Source organism: Sorex fumeus, unplaced genomic scaffold, assembly GCF_029834395.1.
Source record: "Sorex fumeus unplaced genomic scaffold, SorFum_2.1 ptg000038l, whole genome shotgun sequence".
Classification (NCBI taxonomy): Eukaryota; Metazoa; Chordata; class Mammalia; order Eulipotyphla; family Soricidae; genus Sorex; species Sorex fumeus.
Window position 1 is genome coordinate 7,558,683 of NW_026606095.1, and position 24,467 is coordinate 7,583,149.

Here is a 24,467-nt window from a genome sequence, read left to right on the forward strand (position 1 = left end):
CTTCAGGTAAAAGTCATTTCCTTCTCTTGTGTAAGTCCTCCTGGGTGAGCTGAAATAAATACTCTCAGAACCCAGCAAAGACCCTGACCTGTAAGGGTGTCAGCCACTGTCTCTCAGACAGCCGTCAGACCCTTCCTGTATAGGGGTCTGCGACTGTCATCAGGCAGGAAAATAAATCCTGCAGGTCTCGGGAATCTTTCTTCCTTTAAATTCAAATGACCTTCCAAGTGCCCAGGGCATCAGAGCATAACATGGAAGACTCACACTGAGTGCATGCTTAGGAAGCTGAAGCAGTGATCAACTTTAATCAAAATAAACATCTGAGAAGTCCCACCTGAGTTAAACAGGTTAAGGTCACCGTGGTAAGAAAGAGCAACTTTCACAATTTTACTTTTGCTGAAGTACTTCTGATAATCCCATTCATTAGTCATTTAGTTGCAACAAACAATATTAAATAAATTATTGTGCACCTGCTAAGAGGTCAGGCTTGGGGGATGCCTGGGAAAATGGGGAGAAAAGGTCACTCTCGTGGTGGGGCTGTTGTTGGAACACCGGAAGCCCGGGACAAAATGTATAATGCACAACTTTGTAAACCACAGTGTTTAATGGGAAAAAAAAAAAGGAAGGAAAGGAGGGAGGAAGAGAAAAGAAAAGAAAAATCCCGGCGGGGGCCAGAGAGATAGTACAATGGGTAAAGCTTTCGATCCCTACAGTCCCTGGAGAGCACCCAGGAGTAAACCCTGAGCACAGCTGGGATGAGTCCTAAACAAAAATCAAAAATAATAAAATTTTTTTTTAATTTTTATTAGTGAAACACCATGAGGTACAGTTGTAGACTTAAAAATTTGTGTGCTTGGGTTTCAGTTATACAATGATCAAGTACCCATCCCTCCACCAGTACCCATTTTCCACCACCACGGGTCCCAGCATCCCTCCCACCCCCCATCCCCCCATCCCACCCTGCCTCTGTGGCAGGACATTCCCTTTTGTTCTCTCGCTCCTTTTGGGTGCTGTGGTTTGCATAAGAGGCCTTGAGTGAATAAAATTTTTTTAATATTTAAAAAATTCCACCCTAACCAATTGCACAGATACAAAATTCTTCCCTCAACTCTAACCCCAATATAAAGGAGGAAGTTGCCCAGTGACTTGCTAAAAGAAAAGAAAAGAAAAAGTCTACAATCTGCCCACACATAAAAATGTTGGGCAATAATGAGGACTGGAGCGGTAATACAGCCGGGAGGGCGTTTGCCTCACACACAGCCAGCCCAGGTTCGATCCCCGCAACCCACATGGCATCTCGAGAACTGCCAGGAGTAATTCCTGAGTGCAGAGTCAGGAGTTAACCCCTAACCCACATCACTGAATGTGACCCCAAAAAGCAAAAAGGAAAAAAATGAAATAAAATAATGAGGTCCCTCCCCTTTCTTCAGTCCCATGGTGACTTTGAATCGGTGTCTCTCTTTAACTCATGCCACACCCTCAAGACACATATTCAAGCTCAGTTCTGCTGATGGGCTAGGGCTGACACAGGACTTTCTCCTTTCCTGGGAGGCACAGGTGCCAGTTCTCACCAACTGCTGCCTTACGCAGACGACTTTCTCTTTCATTCAGAACGCATCCCTCGGGCTCACAGTTCCCAGTGTACACACCAAGTTTCCATGCAGTCAAGCAAACACAGACAGGACGCGCGCCCCATTCATTCACTTCAGCCCAGGTCAGTGGCTGTTGGCCCCTTTGACCTTGCGAACTCCTACTGGGCACTCAAGACCCTGGTCTTCTGTGGCAAACGCTCAGACTGAGAAGCTCCAGGCCTGTTTCCTTTGAAACAATTTGATACGATCACACTTTGCGACTATCTCCTATCACATGCACTGCAGTTTTTCTGCTCAAGGCATGTTTTCACATTTGTTTGGTAGGACGGCAAACTGGTACAATCTCTGGAGAACATTCTGGATGCATCTATCATACAGGCAATGCCCACATTCTCGATAAAACTGGTTTACTGCCAGGACTTTCTCTTTTGGATTTAATTCCCACAAACCCAGGAACTTTTTATTATAATAAAAAGAGTGAAAACAACTTCGAAGCGCACGAAAAACAGTCTAAATAAACACAACGGTAGACCAGGCAGTTGTTCAAAGGAACCGAGATTGTTTCTCTCATGATACCTGAAAAGTTCCCCACTCTCCTTAAATTCTTTTAACAGAGAATCTTGTTTTTCTTTTTTTGCCTACTTTATTAAGGATTGTGATAGAGAATCTTTACTTCACCCACGAAGGGCCATCCGATCTGATTCTTCTCTCCTACCCAACTCTCAAACTAAATGCTTCCTTTCCAAGTCTAACCACTGTCCTAGGTATTCACATCTTTTCTATATAATCACTCTATGTGAACAAGAAATTAAAACATCTCAATTAGCAGTTACACCTTTTTTTAATCTATTAATCTGTTGTTGGCAGCTTAATTGACAGGACCAAAATACAGAACCTAAGAGGACGAAGGAACTTTCCCCCTCTTTGCCAGGGACATATCAGAAAAGCTTATTGAAAATAGTCACATTGGGGCTGGAGCGATAGCACAGCGGGTAGGGTGTTTGCCTTGCACGTGGCCGACCCGGGGTTCGATTCCCAGCATCCCATATGGTCCCCCAAGCACCGCCAGGAGTAATTCCTGAGTGCAGACTCAGGAGTAACCCCTGTGCATTGCCGGGTGTGACTCAAAAAGCAAAAAATAAAATTATATATATATTTATATATTATCAAAAAGTCATATGGGGGGAGTGGGGTGGGGAGATAGAGACAAAGAATGGGGGAGGAACCACTGCAGGCAGTGCTCAAGGACTGTTCATGGTTCTGTGTTCTTATTCTGTGTTCTGTGTTCATGGTTCTGTGTTATTCTGGATTACACCAGATGGTGCTGGGAGACCACAAGTGGTGCCAGGGATCAAACTGAGGTTGGCAGCATGCAAGGCAAGTGCCTTAATCCCTGTATTCACTCACTCACTCACTCTCTCTCTCTCTCTCTCTCTCTCTCTCTCTGACCTTGATTAACACTGAAGTCAAGGGTGGATCGAAAGAGGTGGTTTCCAGAAGTAAAGCTGATGTATTAGTAGCACATCCGTGACAGAGCAGTAACGCTGAAGACGCTGAAGACTGCCTCTAACCTCTGCTGCTTCATCGTGGATCTACCCAAGGCACCACTTTCCCCTTCTTTCAGACAAACACTTCATTAAAACTTTCAATGTAGGGGTCAAGGTGTGGCCTGGAGGTAGAGAATAGGTCTTGGGTTTGATGCCTGACACCACACACACCACCAAAAAAAAAAAAAAATTACAAAAGAACATGATGAAGAAGAAAAAGAAAAGATTTATAACATGTTGGTGACTGTGTTACTATAAAAAAAAAATAATAAAAGGAGGGGCCGGAGTGATAGTACAGCGAGTAGGGCATTTGCCTTGCAAGCAACCAGCCCAGATTCGATCCCGGTACCTCATAGGGATCCCCAAGCACTGCTAGGCATGATCCCGGAGCACAGAGTCAGAAGTAATTCCTGAGCACCACCGGGTGTGGCCCCAAAAACAAAAGGAAGAAAGGATTCTACTATCAAAAAGTGCCTAGCAGTTCAATAAAGATCGTTTGGAAGGAGTTAATGCAAAACAGATGTAAATAGCAGAACTATGTAATTTACTAAAAATAGCTGTCCAACAAAAGCTGGTTCAACCTCGAATCCTCACATTTTTCTTTCCAGCATGCAGAGACTGGGTAAGGCCTATGCCTCATCCAAGTCAAACCTTTTTTGTTTGTTTGTTTTTATTTTTGGGGGTTTTTTTGTTGTTGTTGGCTTTTTGGGTCACACCCAAAGATGCTGAGGGGTTACTCCTGGCTCTGCTCTGCACTCAGGAATGACTCCTAGCAGTGCTTGGGGGACCATATGGGATGCTGGGGATCCAACCCAAGTTGACCACGTTCAAGGTAAACACCCTCTCTGCTCTACTACGGCTCCGGCCAAGTCAAACCATTTTTAAGCTTTAAGACCTGAAGTTCTTGACTAGAAGTCCTACTTGATCCTTAAAGTGGAGATATTATAAGTCATGTCACAGGAAAGTGACATGGATTCCGATAGAGTCAAATAACTATTACTATTATGATCAGATGGCAACATACAGGCATTAGATTATTTTGGTTTGTTTGTTTTGTTTTTCAGGTTCAGGCATTAGATTTTTAAGATGTTTCATAGACTTGACCAAGGTATAAAAAGAGCTACAAGTTTTTGAAATACAACAAAGTCTCCAATGGAGACGTTACTGGGCCCGCTCGAGCAAAATTATTCATGTGCATACTTAAAGTCAACACTCTGACCATTGACCAATTTATTTATTCATAAGGTTAAATATATATTAAAAAGATTCAGGGGTTTTTTTTTTTTTTTGTGCTTTTTGGGTCACACCCAGCAATGCACAGGGCTTACTCCTGGCTCTGCACTCAGGAATTACTCCTGGCGGTGCTCAGGGGACCATATGGGATGCTGGGAATCGAACCCGGGGCGGCAAATGCATGCAGGCAAATGCTCTACCTGCTATGCTATCACTCCACCCTCAGATTGTTTTAAAAAAAAGACCATTTCCTTTCAAAGATGTTAGATAAAATGGCTTATCTAACATCTTTTAAAGTTTTGTGGATTTTTTTTTCTATTTTTTGGATTTTCGACCACATGTGGAAGTGTTCAGTGCTTACTCCTGGCAGGGCTCCGGGGACCATACAAGATGCCAGGGAGTGAACCTGGGCATTTAGTCCAAGGCAAGTTCCCTACATGCTATACTAACTCTCTGACCCTGAAGTTTTATGTTCTTACCGTGAATACGAAAGAGGCCCCAACACTATCATTTGCTTCTCTGGAGTCGCCAAAATTCAGCCACACAAGACGCATGAAATATTACACCATTTTTCTCCCACCACCGAAATCAATATGCCATTTTTAGTCAAGGACAGACATTCAGTTACTGAATTCAACGTTACCAAACCAAGTTAGGATGAGATGATTTTAGTCCAGATCTCACCCAATATTCTTTGGCCCTTCTTAACATCCGGTGTCACGAGATATATTCTCAATATATCTGAGCGTTGCTGTCTTCTACTCCCTGACAAGTCAGGCAAGTGTGCCCTGAACTGAACGGCAATACCTTTAGGAGTGGCAGAAATGGGGCTGGAGAGATAGCACAGCGCGGAGGGCGTTTGCCTTGCACACGCAGCCAACCCGGGTTCGATTCCCAGCATCCCACATGGTCCCCTGAGCACTGCCAGGAGTAACTCCTGAGTGCAGAGCCAGGAGGAACCCCTGTGCACATCGCCAGGTGTGACCCAAAAAGCAAAAGAACAGAAGTTCCATATGGGGGCCAGAAAGATTGCCTAGTGGTTAGGCCGCTGGCCTTGTACAGCAGACCTGGGTTTGATCCCCAGCACCACATAGAGCTCCTGAACGCTAGCAGGAGTGATCTCTGCTGAGTGCAGAAACTTGAGCATCGCCAGATGTGGTCCCAAAATAAAACAAAAGTTCCATAAGCTAACTTTTCCTCTGGCTTCCTCTGACATTTTTCTTTGGGGGTACCCCAGAAAAACCAACACCAACACACCCAGTGGTATGCAGGGGACACCCCTAACTCCGTGCACAGTACAAGGCGGCGGTTGGGGAGAACAGAAGGTCTCGGTGACGGCGAACCGGGGTCCACATGCAAGGCAGTACCTTAATTGCTGTACTAGATCTCAGGCCCCTGGTTTTCTTTTCTGCTTCTTCCCCTCCCTCTCCAGCAACTACTTTATTGATTTATTCTTCTTTTTTTTTTTTTTTTTTGCTTTTTGAGTCACACCTGGCAATGCACAGGGGTTACTCCTGCCTCTGCACTCAGGAATTACTCCTGGCGGTGCTCAAGGGACCATATGGGATGCTGGGAATCGAACCTGGGTCGGCCAAGTTGGCTACGTGCAAGGCAAACGCCCTACCGCTGTGCTATCGCTCCAGCCCCCAATTTATTATTCTTTTTAATTTCTCATTTGTAACGAAGTGAGAACCAAGAGACCAAACCTTAAATACTCTCTGCCACATCCAATTCCAAAATCTGACATTTCAAGACAAGAAAAAAAAAAAAGTACTTCTGTTCTGGTCCCAACAAGAGCGACCTTTACACAAGTGTATGACGAAGGACCAGAGGCACGCTGCAGTTCTTACCCACCAGCTCTGCCACAAACATGACTGCCCACAAATGGTGCGTGGGGACTTTACAGCTCAGAAGCCTGACTCTTGAGGCTGGAGAAGGTAGCTCAGCGGCAGAGCCTGCCTTGTGTCTGCGAGGCCCTGAGTTCAATCCCTGACACAGCGGTGGCAACGACAGTATCAATTCAACTGAAGTCACAGCCAGACTCCCCAGACAATAATCCCACCTGCTCCACTATGACCTCCGCAGGTCACTGGGTTTTTCTAATCTCCCAACTTGATTTCTTTGCTTTTCAGTTTTGGTTTTGGAGTCACACCCGACAATGCTCAAGACTTATTCCCGGCTTGGGACTGGAGAGATAGCACAGCGGGGAGGGCGTTTGCCTTGCACGCAGCCGACCCGGGTTCGATTCCCAGCATACCATATGGTTCCCTGAGCGCCGCCAAGAGTTAATTCCTGAGTTCAGAGCCAGGAGTAACCTCTGTGCATCGCCAGGAGTGACCCACTTGGGTCTGATGAGAAAAAAAAAAAACAAACTTATTCCCAGATCTGCACTCAGGGATCATTGCTGGTGGGCTCAGGGGACCAGAGATCAATCCTAGGTTGGCCCTGTGCAAGGGAAAAACAGCCTACCCTCTGGACTACCTCTGGTTCCTATTTCTCACCTTCATTCCTGTCCCCTGGGCAAGAATAAAAACAAAGATAGTGGCCTCAGAGGACTGCCGTGAAAAGTAAATGAGTCACTGCACATACAAGTGATTAGATTTGAATCTGGCACACAGCAGATGTGGGCCAGCACTTGAAGGGAACAGTTCTATTTTCAATCAAGCCAAGTCACTCAAACTTTCAAATCTGATGAAAACTTGGGTTCTGAGAGAGAGAGAAACAGAGGTTAAGGCGTCTGCCTTGCACACAGCCCATCTGGGCTCGATCCCGGACACCGCATACGATCCCTCAAGTACTACCAGGCCTGACGCCGAAGCACAGAGCCAGAGGTAAGCCGAAAATGAAAACAAAAGAAACAGTAAAGTCAAAACTGATCCCCATGCTGACCATATTTGAGTCTGAATGTCAATCAAACATCAGTAAAGCGAAGTCCTTTTACCCATTTGCCTCGGAATTTGCTCCGGAAAAAGGAGCACTCTGGTCTCAAACAAAACCGGTTAGGGGAGTGTTGGGGGGGGGGGGGGGAGGGTTGGAGTGATCCTACAGTAGATTGGATGTTTGCCTTGCTTCTGGCTGACACAGATTCAATCCTGGGCACCCCAAACAACCCCGAACCCCACCAGGTATGATCCCTATGTGCAGAGCAAGGAGTAAGCTCCAAGCACCGCTGGGTGTGACCACCATGCTACCCCTCTCAGCCCTCCCCCGGCACAGAATGGTTCCTAGGACTGCAGCCCCAATCTGTCCAGCTGCAACCCAGCTAGCTCACGTCTGCAGATGAAAAGCCTCAAGAGTTGCTTTTTGAAATCGCTGTTAATGTACTTGTGTTAGCTATCAAAGAACAGCTCCGCTTTGTTGGAGTCCTAGAGGCCCGATTTACATCAGAGTTCAGAACATTGGAACCCCCCCTCCCCCCAGACACCCATTTATAATGCAAGCACTTCATCTGACAAGGAGCAAAAAAAAAAAAAAAAAAAAACAATTTTAGGAGCCACACCCCAACTTGCTCAAAGCAGAGCCCAAGTCTCAGCAACCGTTTCACACCCTGCTGACCAAACTTAACTCCTCAGCGGCTCACTCTGCCACGTGTGGTGTGTTCAAAGAAAATGAGTGGAAACTGCCAGGGTACCACCGCCAAGAAACAAATGCCAAAGAACAACAGAAAGCGCTAGATCAAAGCCTGGACAAATGATTACTGTTCACCCCTTGCAAACAGAAGTTGCTTGGAAATTTGATAGCAATGGCAACACTGTATGAAATTTACATTGCAAGGCAGTGGGGGAGGGGGATATTAAGACTGATTTCTCTTCCATTTTCTAGGCTTTGCGCAATTACCTATCCAAATGAATGAAAGAGAGGGTAAGTTAAGTAGCTTCCTTTCCCTGTAGCCCACCCAGGTTCAATCCCAGGGACCCCGTGTGGTCCCTGAGCGCACAGCCAGGAGTAAATTCAGAGCACTGTGGGATGTGCCCCCAACTCCCCTAACTCGACCAAAAAAAAATTAAAAAATCAAAATCCGAATGAATGCAAAAGTTTGTTCCGTATGGAATTGAAAATAGTCCCTTTAAAATGATCTCCCCCGCTTCTCCCCGTCACACACACACATACACACACACACACACACACACCACACACACACACACACACACAGCCCAAAATATTCCCAGAATAGTTTAAAATGAACAGAGATCACTCTCCAAGAAAAAAAAAAGAAAAACTTGGGTCATTCCACCCTCTCGGGTCTGAGCTCGCAGGGAGCCCAGGCGAGCTCTGCCCCCTGCGGAATGGGCACGGCCGGCCGGGGCGCCCCTGGGTGGGCCCGGGTTCTCCCCGCCTGGGGCGGGGGCAAGAGGCTCCCCCAGGTCCCTCGCCAGACCCCCGGGCGGTGGCAAAATCCGCCCCCAGCCCCCACCACCACCTTCCTCTGGGCCGGCCCCCGCCCCGCGCCGCGCACTTCCCGTTCCCCGCGGACGGACGAGAGCTTGACAGTGACACACTCTGAAAAAAAAAGAACAAAATAGAGGAAGTGGCTCGAGGGTCGTTTCCAGGCATATTTATAGCATCGCTCCTGCAGGGAGCCCCGGGGCCCGGTCTTCCAGGAAAGCTTGTCCGGGACGGCGCCCTGAAACTTGCAAAAAAAAAATAATAATAATAATAATAATAATAGGAACGACGTGCAAGCCACCCAAGGCAACAGCGACTGCCGAAACTTGCAAATAATAATAATAATAATAATAATAATAATAATAGGAACGACGTGCAAGCCACCCAAGGCAATAGCGACTCCCCAAAACTTGCAAAAAAAAATAATAGGAAAGACGTGCAAGCCACCCAAGGCAACAGTGACTCCCCAAAACTTAAAAAATAATAATAATAATAATAGGAACGACGTGCAAGCCACCCAAGGCAACAGCGACTGCCCGAAACTTGCAAAAATAATAATAATAATAATAATAATAGGAAAGACGTGCAAGCCACCCAAGGCAATAGCGACTCCCCAAAACTTGCAAAAAAAATAATAATAATAATAGGAAGGACGTGCAAGCCACCCAAGGCAACAGCGACTGCCCGAAACTTGCAAAAAATAATAATAATAATAATAGGAAGGACGTGCAAGCCACCCAAGGCAACAGCGACTGCCCGAAACTTGAGAAAAAATAATAATAATAATAGGAAAGACGTGCAAGCCACCCAAGGCAACAGCGACTCCCCGAAACTTGCAAAAAAAATAATAATAATAGGAACGACGTGCAAGCCACCCAAGGCAACAGCGACTCCCCGAAACTTGCAAAAAAATAATAATAATAATAGAAACGACGTGCAAGCCACCCAAAGCAACAGCGACTCCCCGAAACTTGCAAAAATAATAAATAAATAAAGTGGAAAGATCTTTTTTCGTCTTTTTAAATGAAGCTTCCCGGCCACCGCCTTCTTTCCGAGCCCGGCGGTCCCCGCTCCCGGGGACGCCGCCGCCGCCGCGGCCGCGCGCAGACGGCCCGGAGCGGGGTGGGAGCGCGGAGCGGTGCCGGGGACCCCCGTCCCCTCCCCACGAGGGCAGCGGGGTCCACGCGCAGCCCCCCGAGCCCCTGTACCTGGCTTCACCGGCTTGGGCGGTGGCTTGGACATGTCGCTGCCCGGGCTGGGGTCGGCCGGCTGCTCCGAAACGCACGAAAACCCCCCGAGGCTCCTCCCGGCGCTCCGCGTCCTCCTGGCGCGCTCGCTCGCCCCCCGACCCTCCGTGGGGCCCGGCGCCCACCGGCCTGCGCTGCGGGAGCCGCGGACACACTGGCCCGCCCCGCGCTGCCCGGCCCACGAGGAAGTGGCCGCCGCCTCGCCCGGCGCTAATTGGCTCCCGGCTGGGAACTTGGCCGCGGCGGGGACGCGCGCGCGCGCGCGCGCTCGCGGGGTGGGGGGGGGGCGGGGAGGGCGGCAGTGGCGCCGGGAGCCGCCAGGGGGAGCCAGAGAACGCGCGCCGCCGCTGGGGCAGGAGCCCGAGCCGGGCTCGGCCCGCGGGAGCGCGCGAGCGCGCGTGCCCGCCCGAAGCCCCGCCCCGGCCGCGCGGTCCCGCGGCTGGGCCGGGCTCGGGCCAGTGACAGGCGCGCGCCCGCCGCTGGCTGGGCTGGAGAGGAGTCCGGCTGTGGTCGTGCACGGTGAGTACCTGTCGGACCCCCCTCGCCCCCTCGCCGTACGGCTTCGCTCGGGCCTGGAGCGCTTCCAGAATATTCCCAGGCTGCAAGGCCGAGCCTGGTCCTGGCCCGCAAACCCCCTTGGGACTTGTGGACCCTGGAAAAAACGGGCCGACACGTGACCCACCCGGGAAGACGGTGGCGCTGGCGGTGGTGCAGCGCCCGGGTGGGTGCACCTTGGAGTGCCTTCATCTGGGGGTGGGGGGGGTCTCACCCTTAAGGATCGGACCCCAGTCGCGGTGGAGGCTCCTGGTTCGTTGCATAGGAGGACAAACGTTATTGTAGCGCCAGGCTGATCAAGGCGCTGACGTTTCTCTTAAGAAGGATGGAAAGAGGCAAGACTGTTGGGTGGCTCGTTGGAAAACTCCATGAAATCTGCATTTCCCTGGATCCAGTTTTGTCAGGACACAGCCACGCTTGCTTGTCCTTGGCGTTGCTTGGTGGCGACTTTCACTTGACTGTTTCAGGGCTGGGACAACTGTCCCAAAAGCCAAAAAGCATCTGGCATGCTACAGAGGTTTGGCCTCTGACCTACAGATTGAATCTGGGATGGGAGGGAAGGACAGACGCCCAGAAGCTATATACTGTGCAAACTTGACCTGGCACTGTCCATGTTAGAAGTACGTTTGGGGAAAGAATATTTGAGAAGAGGGGGAAAAAAAAAAAACCAAAGCCCTCATAAAATGATGGTTCCAAATTTCTGCTAAGGGTGGCTCCAAATTTCCGCTAAAGGCTTGTTAATGATTGAGCCACTCCATTGGGAAATTGGCCTGACTTTCTGTTCAGAAGCCCCACGGTCTTGGGAGATTTTTTTTGTTTACCAGAGTTTAAACAGTGGTAGGAAAAGATTTCCTAAGTCTTGCCAATTAAAAATATCCATTGAGGGGCTGGAGTGATAGCACAGTGGGTAGGGCGTTTGCCTTGCATGTGGCCCACCTGGGTTTGATTCCCAGCATCCCATATGGTTTTTGAGCCCATATCTATCCCTGAGCACTGCCAGGAGTGATTCCTGAGTGCAAAGCCAGGAGTAACCCCTGAGCATCTCCAGGTGTGACCCAAAAAAAACAAAACAAAAAAATCCATTGAGTAAAACTAAGGAGTAAGAAGCCCTGAAAACTCATTTTTAAAAAAAAAATGGGGTCCAGAGTGGGAACATAATAAGAAGAGTGAAGTAGGCAGAGCCATAATAACAGGGGAGAGGCTTTGCATGCAGCTAACCTGGGTTCAATCCCCAGCATCCATATATGGTTTCTGAGCCCCACCGGGAGTGATCCCTGGGCACAGAGCCAGGAATAAGCCCTGAGCACAGCAGCTGTGGCCCCAAAACCAAGGAATTAAAAAAACTAGAATATCAAGAATGAATCCGAAATATACACCATGTAGTAATGAGATTTAAAATAATAATAAACGGATGGATTAGGAAAAACCCTCAACAACATACATTGATGCCCTTTTAAAAAATATATGAACAGCGATATGGTGTTTGCCTTGCACGCGGCTGGTTCGGCTGAGTGGGGTTCGATTCCTCTGCCCCTCTGGAGACAATGGAGACGATACTGGGCCTGCTTGAGCAAATCGATGAACCATGGGCGGACAGTGCTACTCTTTTGGGCTGGGACAGGGGGTGACTCAGAGGGCACAGACTCCATTCCCAGCGCTATTTGATAGACCCAGAGCACCTTCGGAGGTGATTTTCTTGCCACCTTAAGCCTCTGGCTGGCTAACTAGGCTTTTCTCTCATGCATAGAATCTCTGCTGTTAAGGAAAGCTTTGCACTTGCTGGGAGGGTAGAATCTATAAATATCCCCCTGGGCTTGGAGGTGGTAGAGATTTCCTAGTGAGCAGAAGCCTGGACTGGGGCCTGAAGGGCCCAAGTTACTCTCTCTAGAGACATCTAGTGATTTACACTTAGTTGGAGAGCGATAGCACAGCGGGTAGGTCGTTTACCTTGCACACAGCTGACCAGGCTGACCTGAGTTCGATACCTCCACCCCTCTCAGAAAGAGCCCAGCAAGTTATCGAGAGTACCTCGCCCGCATGGAAATGCCTGGCAAGCTACCCGTGACATATTCACTATGCCAAACACAGTAACAACAAGTCTCACAATGGAGACGTTACTGGGCCCGCTAGAGCAAATCGATTAACAACGGGAGGTCAGTGCAGTGCAGATGAAGTTTGTGTTTGGCTCATGAAGCTGCTATTCAGGTCCATTTGTAGCTGGGCAACACTTGATTAGAAAAGGTTTCCATATCATTTAGAAATTGTTTTCAAGGAGGCCACCAGACAATGAAAATCAGAGCCTGGTGGAACCTGCCCTCTCTAACTCTGAAGTCCATTGAGAATTGTCCAGCACTTTGAAGTAAAAAAGCCTTCGGGATTCTGTGCCCAGCTGCTCCTGAGCCTCTAAGCCGGCCACCTATCTGGTTGCGTCTTGATTCCACATTCACCCAGAGTATTATCACCTGCCCGTGCCCTGTGCCAGGCACTACCTAAGCACTGCCTTCAATAGGCTGCCTTCTAGCTAATACAGAAATGAGGTTTTCTGTTCTGATGAAAAGTTGATTTGTCTGTGAGAATTCCCACCAAAACTCCAGAATTTTCTTTTCTTCATTTTTCTAGGGATGGGGGACTGGGAGAGAGGGGTCAAGCCAAATTCTCATCCATAGGAGGCATACACTCTACCCCAAAGATACCCCAGACGCTACCTTTTACAAGTAGGGTTTAAAAATACTAACAAGGGGCTGGAGCGATAGCACAGCAGGTAGGGCCTTTGCCTTGCATGCGGCCGACCCGGGCTCGATCCCTGGTCAGCCCATATGGTCGCCCAAGCACCGCCAGGAGTATTTCCTGAGTGTAGAGCCAGGAGTGACCCCTGAGCATTGCTGGGTGTAACACAAAAAGGCAAAAAAAAAAAAAAAAAAAAAAAAAAAACGCTAACATACCAGTGTTTTGGTGGGAGTGGGGGCAGGGAGAGGCACACACTCATCATTGCTTAGGGCTTACTACTGGCTCTGAGCTCAGGGATCACTCCTGGCTGGGTTCAGGGAAACATATAGGGTGCTGAGGATGCAACTCCCGTCTTCTGTGTGCAAGGCAAGTGCATTAACCGCTGTACTATCCCTCGACCTCTTAAGAAAACTCTTGACTCTTCTTTACATCTGGCTTCTGAATTGCTAGTTTCCCCTAAAATAAAATTAAAAATTTCCCACAAAGCCTGTTTCTGATACCATCACGACACTCACTTCTGTGCATGCTACGGCTATGTGGTCAGTAGAGTTTTCTCAGGTGTGGCAGGAAGGATGGGAGACCAGAATTCATTTCCCTCCTGCCTGCAGAGCAAGTGTGTACCCCATCTGTAACCCAGCAATTTTTAAAAAAAAAAAAAGGCATCAGTTATACATGCCTTATAATTACTTCAGCAGATGTGCAACCTTTTTTAAATTTTTTTTTTTTTGGAGAAATAAAGAGTGGAAACCAGTTCGCTCACTTGATTAGGTTTCCTCTGTGGCTTGTCCGTTTTACTAGCTGGGCTTGGACAAAACTCTCCATTGGGCCACTTTCAACGTCAGCACAAAGAAGGGCTGGGTTTAGCGATCCTTAGGCTCAGCTAACTGTAAGAATTTATGTGCTGAGAGTCTTCTTGACGAAAAATCAGCAAGGTGGAGAAGCCAATGGCTAAGTTCCGAGGATTCCCCACCCCCATGCCCCCACCGAGGCTACCTACTGCCCACATCTATTTTTTTTTTTTTTTGCTTTTTGGGTCACACCAAGCAATGCACAGGGGTTACTCCTGGCTCTGCACTCAGGAGTTACTCCTCAGGAGTTGCTCCTGGCGGTAGCTCAGGGGACCATATGGGATGCTGGGAATCGAACCCGGGTCGGCCGCGTGCAAGGTAAACACCCTTCCTGCTGTGCTATCTCTCCAGCCCCTGCCCACATCATTTTATAGGAGAAATAATATTTATTACCAAAACAGCAAGAACGATGCCATTTAAGAATAACGGCAACCTTATCTTTCCCACAAAAGAGTAGTTGGCGTGGGGCCAGAAAGATGATACCCCGTCTGACCCAAGTTCAAACCCTGGCACGCATACAAGTCACCAGAGCGCACCAGGAGTGATCCCAAAGTGCAGAGCCCGGAGTGAGTCCCCAGAATTCCTGGATGTGGCCCCCAAATTCAAAACAAAACCCAAAGCGTGTTGGAGTGATAGTATAGCGGGTAGGGTGCTTGCCGTGCACATGGTCGACCCGGGTTTGATCCCCGGCCGTCCATCAGCAATGATTCCCTAAGCACAGAGCCAGGAGTGAGTCCTGAGGACCCCTGGGTGTGGCCCCAACACAAAAGACTTTTGTTACTATTATTAATTTTGCGGGGTTTGTTGGGGGCCCTGCCCGTGGTGCGGGGCGGAGGGGCATGTGGTACCAAGAATTGAACAAGACAGCTGCTTGAGCAGCAAGCCCGATTCTTTTTTTTTTTATTATTATTAGTGAAACACCACGAGGTACAGTTGTAGATTTACAAATTTTTGTGCTTGGTTTCGATTATACAGTGATCAAATACCCATCCCTCCACCAGTGCCCATTTCCCACCACCACGGATCCCAGTACCCCTCCCACCCCCATCCCACCCTGCCTCCGTGGCAGGGCATTCCCTTTTGTTCTCTCTCTCCTGTTGGGTGCTGTGGTCTGCAAAAGAGGCATTGAGTGGCAAACATGTTGAGTCCATAGTCTACTTTCAACATGCATCTCCCCTCCTGGGAGGATCCTCCAAACACCCTTTATTTGGTGCTCCCTTCTCTATCTGAACTGCCCTTGCCCCTAGAATACCTGGCTGGCCTCTAAGCTATGGAGTAATCCTCCTGGTGCTGATCTCAGCTATTCTTGGGTATTAATCTCATATTTTGTTACTTTATATCCCCCAGATGAATGCAATCTTTCTATGTCTATCCCTCTCTTTCTGACTCATTTCGCTTAGCATGATGCTTTCCATGTTGTACCACTTGAAGCCCGATTCTTTTTATGTCAGTTTTGGTTTCTTGGGCTGGAGCCATAGCACAGCAGTAGGGCATTTGCCTTGCGCGCAGCCAGCCCAGCCAAGCCGGGTTCGATTCCTCCATCCCCCTCGGAAAGCCCAGCAAGCTACCGAGAGTATATCTGGCCCACATGGCAAAGCCTGGCAAGCTACCCATGACGTAATCAATATGCCAAACACAGTAACAACAAGTCTCAAAATGGAGAATGGAGACGTTATTAGGCCTGCTCGAGCAAATCAATGAACAACGGCGTGACAGTGACAGTGATTGGTTTCTTGTCTCACCTAGGCTTGTTTTCTTTTCTGGATTTGGGCAGCTCGGGGGACCAGGGGTTGAACCTGGGTGAGCTGCATGCAACCTAAGCGCTGTACTGGCTGTGCTATTGCTTCTCTCACTCAATCTTCTTGAAGGAATAAAGAACATTATCAGTTAGGGGAAGCCATCACCAAGCAATGATCTAAGATTCCCTGTTGTTGAGCTCTAGCCTGTCCATTTAAAGACGGTCAGTTTGACCAGGTAAACCACTGGGCTTACATGTGCTGCAGTCCACGCCTTCCACGGAAGACCATGGCCTGTGGTTACACTGTGACTCTTCACCTGGATATTAGCAACCAGTTGTGTGACTGGCAACATCGTCTTTGAAATCCAGTAAGAGAAATGTTAATCCCAAGTAAATAAGGAAGTCTCTTCCTGTCCTTAACACTCATGTATTCCCAAAAATAAGACTGTACTGAATTATTATTGTTTTTACTTTCATTTTTAGAAAAGAGTGGAGGGCCCAACTAGTCCTACACGCCCTATTGAGGTCACGAGTTGCCCCCCACGAGCGGCTCTCTGGCACGGCCGTGGCTCCAGAGCCACAGAAACCAATCTTGTAACTATCTGGCTCTTGGCAGAAATCCCTCCAGGCTTAATAAGTAAAATATCAGAAATCCAAAATCGCACGGCCGCTATCATGGCCATGCGACATCATATGGTTCTCATAACCAGCTAGGTAAAGGTAAAGGCCCTCCCGTTGATCATCGATTTGCTCGAGCGGGCCCAGTAACGTCTCCATTGGAGACTTTGTTGTTACTGTGTCTGGCATATCGAATACTCTCGGTAGCTTGCCGGGCTCTCCGAGAGGGGCGGAGGAATCGAACTCGGGTCGGCCATGTTGGCCGCTTGTAAGGCGAACGCCCTACCACTGTGCTATCGCTCCAGCCCCATGACCAGCTATATAGAAAACAAATTATTTCACAATGCCTTTTCAGCAGTTCTGATTGTTGGGTGTAAACCCTAAACAATAATGGTGCATCTTTTGTTGAAATAATGAATGCAATCAAAGTAGATAGAGAATTAAGTAGAATTCATCTGCCTCACAGGCATTGGGAGGGATGGGAGGGGGCATATTGGGGTTCTTGGTGGTGAAAAATAAGTACTGGTGAAGGGAAAGGTGTTTGATCATTGCATGACCGAGACTTAAACCTGAAGCTTTGTAACTTCCCACAGTGATTCAATAAATAAATATATAAAAAAAAAAAGAGTGGAGGGGGTAGGATCAGAGAAATAATACAGCAGGTAAGGCACTTGCCTTTCTTTTCTTTCTTTTTTTTTTTTTTTTGGCACTTGCCTTTCACACGACCAACCAGGTTCAATCCCTGGCATCCCATGCCCACATGGTCCTCCAACAACTGGCCAGGAGTAATTCCTGAATACTGAGCCAGAAGTAACCCCTGAGCATCGCCGAATGTGACCCCTGCAAAAAAAAAATAGGTGGAGGGGATGGGAATATAGCTCAATGGTAGGGCATTACAAGACCCTTGATTCAATCCCCAGCACCACCAAAAATAATTTGGTTTATCTTTTATTATATAAACACCTGCATGATAACTTTGGTTTATCTCTTGTTATATAAATGCCTGCACGATAATTTGGTTTTTCCTTTTGGTCCACAAATCTCACACATTTACTGCTTGGACCATTTTCAAAATAGTTTGTTTTTCTTTCTTCTCCCTAGACCAGGCTTGGCAAGGAAATAGGCCAAATCCCTCCCCTCCCCCCCATCCCCATTGCAGAAGAGAGGAGAGAGGCAGAGAGGCAGAGACTCGCTCTGTAGGTTGCCTGGGTCACCTTAGGGGATCAGTTATCTGCCAACTCAGGGGAGTTTGAAACCCCAGTGTGTTGTGAGGCCCAGAAACCCTCCCACTCATGAAAACAAACGTCCAGGATTACAGGAGGCCTTTCAGTTCCTGGATTGCCATACCTGGGCATGCCGGCACTTGGCAGTAGAGTGTGTCCAGAAGTAGGTGTATCAGAGATTCCCAAACATTTGAGGCCTACTACCCGTTTTCAGAAAACTGAATTACTCATTGCACTTGTAAAAAAAACCTTACATGCTTCTGTAAGGAAACAAATTAAGGGCCAGTGCAATAATACAACATGCAGGGTACTTGCTTTGCACACAACCGAGCTGCATGCCATCCCCCTTACCCTACATGGTCCCTTGAGCACCACCAGGAGCGATTCCTGAGCACAGAGCCAGGAGTAAGCCCTGAGCACTGCTGGGTGTGCCCCCACCCCAAAAAATTAGACAAATGGAAAACACCGTCAATTGCACTGAGTCTGGTACAACCCTGCTGTTCGTGGTCAGCAGTGCCCAGCTCTCTTGAGGCCCACTGCAGGGTGGGCTAGGGGGTCCTCCCGGAAGGCAGGGAAGGGAGTCATCCAGGGCTCGGTAATCCACAGATCTCTCATTCATCATCCTCCCTCAGCTGACCCTGTGAAATCCAGGCCGCGTCTTTGACCCTTGAGACATCTTAATGATAAGCATTCATTTTCTTTTCTTTTATTTTTTTTCTCTTTCTTAAATTTTAGGAAGACGTGCTTTTCAAAGCTAATTATGAAAACCTTTGTCATTGGAATTGGGGGGTGAGTAATTTTGCTACTGGTTTAGATTCTCAAGAAGGCATTTCAGGCAGCTTAGATAGATAAGGGACCACCAAGTAAAGGGTGCTCGGAGGGCCCACTCGGGATGGGAGATGCGTGCTGAAAATAGACTCTAGGGTGGGGTGGGAGGGAGATGGGGTGGGGGTGGTGGGAGGGATACTGGGATCATTGGTGGTGGAGAATGGACACTGGTGGAGGGATGGGTACTGGATCATTGTATGACTGAAGCATAATCACGAAGGTTTGTAAGTATGTAACTGTACCTCACAGGGATCCATTACAAAAATAAAATAGTTAATTAAAAAATAGCACAGTGGGTAGGACATCTGCCTTGCATGTGGCCGACCCTGGTCCGATTCCCAGCATCCCATATGGTCCCCTGAGCACCGCCAAGGATAATTCCTGAGTGCAGAGCCAGGAGTAACCCCCGTGCATGGCCAGGTGTGACTCAAAAAGCAAAAAAAAAAAAAAAAAAAAAAAAAAAATGACAATGTTTGAGCTACAGGCAAACACCAAATATATCTATTTTTCTAAAAAAAAAAAGAATGAAATGAAGGTATTTTATGTGTATGAGGTGGTTGGGAGAGAGAATCCGGAAGAAAGACTCCTGTGCCCCAGAGAACAGGAACACTGGCCCCCTAAATGCCAACCGGCAGTGGAGAACAGCCCAGGGTCAAAGCAGGGAGGCAGGAAGTACGTTTTCCTGGTTTACTGCCGTCATCCTGGAGCTGAGTCCAGCGACGAGCTGGTGCTCGGACGCCGCTTTGGTTCATGGTGATTTCTCAGTCTCCATCCAGAAGGCTGTGCCTCAAGTAGAAAATTCAGTGCTTTGTTCCAGGTTTGCCCAGTTTTGAACAGAAGCTGGACAGAAGCCCCTCCCTGCGCTGTTCTGAGCCGGTGTTGTTACTCCTTCTGCCTCTGGTACCAGAGCTGCACAGGAAAATAAGACATCAGTAGTGACCCAAAGGACATGATGCGCTTTCCTGCAGTATTCCTCATTATTCTGAGCCATTCACATTGTGTGTGATATATGTGATACATGTATCTTCTTGGGAGTTTTTTTTTAATAGATTTTTCTTTTTTAAGAACTGTTTTGTGACTCTAAGTGGTAAAACCAAGGCCTTTGTCCTTGTCTGACTTTGACAACATGGAGTAGTTGCGTTGATTTTTCTACTGTGAAAAAAAGAACCTCAAGGAAAAAATAAGATTCGGAAACAAGACATAATTTGAACCAAGACTTTTATTTATTTATTTACTTTGCTTTTTGGGTCACACCCAGCGATGCACAGGGGTCACTCCTGGCTCTGCACTCCAGGAATCACTCCTGGCGGTGCTCAGGGGACCATATGGGATGCTGGGAATCGAACCCAGGTCGGCTGCATGCGAGGCAAACGCCCTACCTGCTGTGCTATCGCTCCAGCCCCAAACCAAGACTTTTAATGCAACCTCCTGTGACCTTATCAGGGTTTGGGTAGTTTCTGGAGAAAGGAATCACAGACGCGATGCTCGGTGAAGAGAGGAACATCACTTGAGTTTCTGGGGTTTAAGATATTGCTTAGTGATGACAATATTATTATTTAGCTCACAGAGTCGAACAATGGTTTTGCTTATTATAAAATCCTAGGTTGACAGGGCTGGAGCGATAGCACAGCAGCAGGTAGGGCGTTTGCCTTGCACGCTGTCAACCCAGGTTCAATTCCTCTGTCCCGCGATCAGAGAGCCTGGCAAGCTACCGAGAATATCCAGCCCACACAGCAGAACCTAGCAAGCTTCCTATGGCAGATATGCCAAAAACAGTAACAAGTGTCACGATGGAGACGTTACTGGTTGGTGCCCGTTCGAGCAAATTGATGAACAACAGGAGGACAGTGCTACAGTGATACATGCGGTACAATTAATAAACCTTTGGTGCCAAAGCAATAATGCAGCACGACTACCTCGGTTCAATCCCCAGCATCCCGTATGGTTTCCCGAGCCCCGCCAGGAATAATTCCTGAGTGCAGAGCCAGGAGTGACCCATGAACATTGCTGGGCGTTGCCAAAAAAAAAAAAAAAGGTTTTTTTTTTTAATGAAAAATATATAATGTGGGGCTGAAGCAATAGCACAGCGGGTAGGGCGTTTGCCTTGCACCCGGCTGACCCAGGTTCAATTCCCAGCATCCCACATGGTCCCCTGAGCACTGCCAGGAGCAATTCCTGAGTGCATGAGTCAGGAGTAGCCCCTGTGCATCGCTGGGTGTGACCCCAAAACCAAATATATATATATATATATATATATATATATATATATATATATAATGTGAGGGCCTAAATGATAGTACAGTGGGTAGGGCACTTACCTTGCATGCAGCTGACCCAGATTTGATCCCTGGAACCACACATAGTCCCCAGAGCCCTGCCAGGAGTGATCCCTGAGTGTAGAGCCCATAATAAGCCCTGAGCACACCAGGGGGGTGACCCCCAAACCCAAAACCAAAAAAAAAAAGATGATAATAATAACCACTTTTGAAGACAGACTTAGAAGCTGGTAATTTGGAGGAACTCATTGTATTCTTCTATTACGTTACTGTCGCAATCAGAAGTAAAATGGAATGAGCCAACTGTCCAAAGTCTGCCTTTTCTCACTCTTGTCTGCCAAGAACCAGAGACTCATTTACCCCTGCAATGCTTCCCTTGTCTACCTTCCTTCCCACAGGTACTGCCACCAGCCCATTCTGGGCCCTCCCTCCTGAAGTTCTCACTTCTAATCTTTTTTTTACATAGACTGTGAGTTTACTCTTTGTTTTTTAATTATCTAATCAAAGTTAGTTAATTATCTAATTAATTATCTAAATAATCAAATTTAGTTAATTATCTAATCAAAGGGCTGGAGCGATAGCACAGCGGTAGGGCGTCTGCCTTGCACGCAGCCAACATGGCCGACCCGAGTTCGATTCCTCCGCCCCTCTCGGAGAGCCCGGCAAGCTGCCGAGAGTATTCGATATGCCAGACACAGTAACAACAAAGTCTCACGATGGAGACGTTACTGGCCCCACTCGAGCAAATCGATGATCAATGGGAGGGCCTTTACCTTACCTTTTACCTAATCAAAGTTGGGCTGGAGCGATAGCACAGCAAGTAGTGCGTTTGTTTGCCTTGCACGCGGCAACCTGGCCAACCCAAGTTCGATTCCTCCGCCCCTCTCGGAGAGCCCGGCAAGCTACTGAGAGTATCTCGCCCACACGACAGAGCCTGGCAAGCTGCCCGTGACGTATTCGATATGCCAGACACAGTAACAAGTCTCACAGTGTTCCTGGGCCTGCTTGAGCAAATCTATGAACAATGGGAGGACAGTGCTACAATCAAAGACAATTTTTATTGTCTTACCTATTGAACCATTTTCAGTGATTCTAAGTTATCTCGAATAAAAATCTGAATTTCCTTGCATGTGAAGACCACTGGTAAACAATAAAAGAAACAGCCTAAGGGGTAGACAGGCTTCAGGGAAGGTTTGCTCCCAGAGTTCAGTTTTGTCACCAAAGATTCATTTTCCTCCATCTCTCCTCATCTTTCTGCATTTGGATTCATCCTCCAGTTGGCTCCTTTTTTGTTTGTGTGTTTTTTTTTTTGGTAACGTCTCCATTGGAGACTTTGTTGTTACTGTGTTTGGCATATCGAATACATCACGGGGAGCTTGCCAGGCTTTTGGGATCACATCCAGTGATGCGCAGGAGTCACTCCTGGTTCTGTGCTCGGGAATTACTTCTGATGGGTCTTGGGCAACCATACAAGATGCTAGGGATTGAACCTGGGTTGGCCATGTGCAAGGCAAATGCCCTGAGCACTGTACATTTGCTCCAGCCCTTAGTGGGCTCCTTTTTTTGGCTTTTGTTTGTTTGCATTGGCTGGTCGGTTTTGGTTTTATTGTCCCAAGGATCCTCCGTGAGCTGTATTGCGGATTCACTACCAGGATCTCACCATTCTACAAAGAAGTGATCGTTGATGTCAAGAGAGGGGTGCGGCAGGGTGATACCATTTCACTGAAACTCTTCAGTGCCACCCTCGAGAACATCATGCGACGACTGGAATGGGAAGGAATGGGAGTGAAGATAGATGGTCGGCAACTACACCACCTCCGCTTTGCTGATGACATTGTTTTAATAACACCAAACATCAGCCAAGCGGCACAAATGCTGGCCGACTTTGACCGTGAGTGTGGAAAGGTAGGACTACAGCTGAATCTTACAAAGACAATGTTTATGAGAAACAGCCTTGTTCCTGACGCCCCATTCGCTCTCAATGGAATGACCATCTCCGAATGCAACAGCTATGTGTACCTAGGTCGAGAGGTCAACATGAGAAATGACCTGGCACCCGAGCTGCGCAGGAGGAAGAGAGCGGCTTGGAACGCCTTCAAGAACGTCGAAGAAATAGCTAAGAGGACGAAGAACCTCCGGCTCCGGGCACATCTCTTTGATTCCACTGTTCTTCCTGCATTAACATATGCCTCAGAGACCTGGGCCCTACGCAAACAAGATGAGAACGCCATTCAGGTCTCCCAAAGAAGAATAGAAAGAGCTATGCTTGGAATATCACGTTTCACTCAAATGAGAGAAAGAATCCGGAGTTCTGACATCCGTCGACGATCAAGGATCAGGGACGCTGTCTCATTTGCCAAGGTGTCGAAAATCAGATGGGCTGGTCACGTAATGAGATTTAAAGACGACCGTTGGACTAGAGCTGTTACTGATTGGATTCCACGGGATGTCAAGAGACCGTGTGGCCGCCCACCTACCAGATGGTCAGACTTCTTTGTCAAGATCATGAACGATCGGTTTGAGGCCCTCCATGTTCCCGGAGCGAACAGATGCCATTGGGCTACACTAGCACGCGACAGGGACAAATGGAGACGTTACTGGCGACCGCTCGAGCAAATCGACGACTAACGGGAAGTTAAGTGATTAAGTGATTAAGTCCCAAGGTTTGAACTCAGGGTAAAGATGCAAGAGAAAGGGCCAGAGTGAAGAGTCCCGAGGGTAGAACACTTGCCTTGCAGGTGGCAAACCCGGGCTCTGTCCCCAGCATCCCCTGTGGGATTGATCCCTGAGTACAGCGTCACCAGGTGTGGCCCCAGAACAGAACAAAGCGAACAAACGAACAACAGAAAGATGCAGGACAGGCTGTCTACCACTGAAGGACTTTCCCCAACCTGCCTCCACTCTCTGTTGCTGTTGTTGGGGGCAGGGGAGGGGGGAGGGAGGGACTTGGGGGCTCCCACACAGTGCTCAGACAGCTCAGGGACCAGCCATTCCCAGTGAGAGGCAACAACGGGGGTGCGAGCCAGTGCTCAGGCACTGCATGCTGTGGACCCTGCCAGGGCCACCCCAGAGATGCTCAGGAGCCCCAGCCCACCCCCAGCAGTGCTCAGGAGGCCACGTGGGGCAGGGATGGAGCTGGGGTGGGTGGGCGCCTTAGCCCACACTCTCTGTGGCTCCCAGCTCTGCTTTCTGAGCTTGGTTTGAAGTATGTGAACAAAGTCGAGCCAGCAGCCCGGGTGGGATGTGTCCCCCACGCTGAGGGAGGGCAACTGTGCTTCTCTCTACAGCACACGGTTCCCTCTGACTCAACCAACAACGTCACTTTGTCCCAGTCACTGTGTCCAAAGGAGGGATTCTGCTGAAACCAGTGCAGCCCAGTCAGTCTGGAAGCTGCGAAAGACAGTGACCCTGATCGCTGCAGGGTCCAACCCAAACTCAAGTCCCCTCAGCCCAGCATGACAGCCGGGCCCTTGCCCTAGAAACCTGCCTCAGGCCTTGAGCGCCCCTCCCCCACCCCACCCCCCGCTGACCCCAGGGCTTCCCCTAAATTCCCAAGAACATCTGCCAGGCACCGTTTCTTCCTCAGCCCCACTTAGCCCCACTATAAACTTCAGTGTTTATAGAGCTGCCACTGTTGCCACAGTGTTTA

General features: G+C 48.4%; 2 protein-coding genes across 3 annotated transcripts in view; one reads left to right on the forward strand and one right to left on the reverse strand.

Annotated features, from left to right (window-relative positions):
- The window catches only part of OSTF1 (osteoclast stimulating factor 1), a 58,987-nt gene extending 48,829 nt beyond the window's left edge, over positions 1 to 10,158 (reverse strand). The window contains exon 1 of one of the 2 annotated variants that reach the window (XM_056118748.1): positions 9,967 to 10,158. In XM_056118748.1, the coding sequence (XP_055974723.1) occupies positions 9,967 to 10,000 (34 nt within the window). In that variant the 5' untranslated portion in view covers positions 10,001 to 10,158. The remainder of the gene's footprint in view (positions 1 to 9,966) is intronic. The other variant, XM_056118749.1, reaches the window with a different exon arrangement.
- A 348-nt stretch (positions 10,159 to 10,506) lies between these two features.
- Positions 10,507 to 24,467, forward strand: part of NMRK1 (nicotinamide riboside kinase 1) — a 30,283-nt gene continuing 16,322 nt past the window's right edge. The window contains exons 1-2 of the mRNA XM_056118750.1: positions 10,507 to 10,524; positions 18,450 to 18,503. Of these exons, the coding sequence (XP_055974725.1) occupies positions 18,475 to 18,503 (29 nt within the window). The 5' untranslated portion in view covers positions 10,507 to 10,524; positions 18,450 to 18,474. The remainder of the gene's footprint in view (positions 10,525 to 18,449; positions 18,504 to 24,467) is intronic.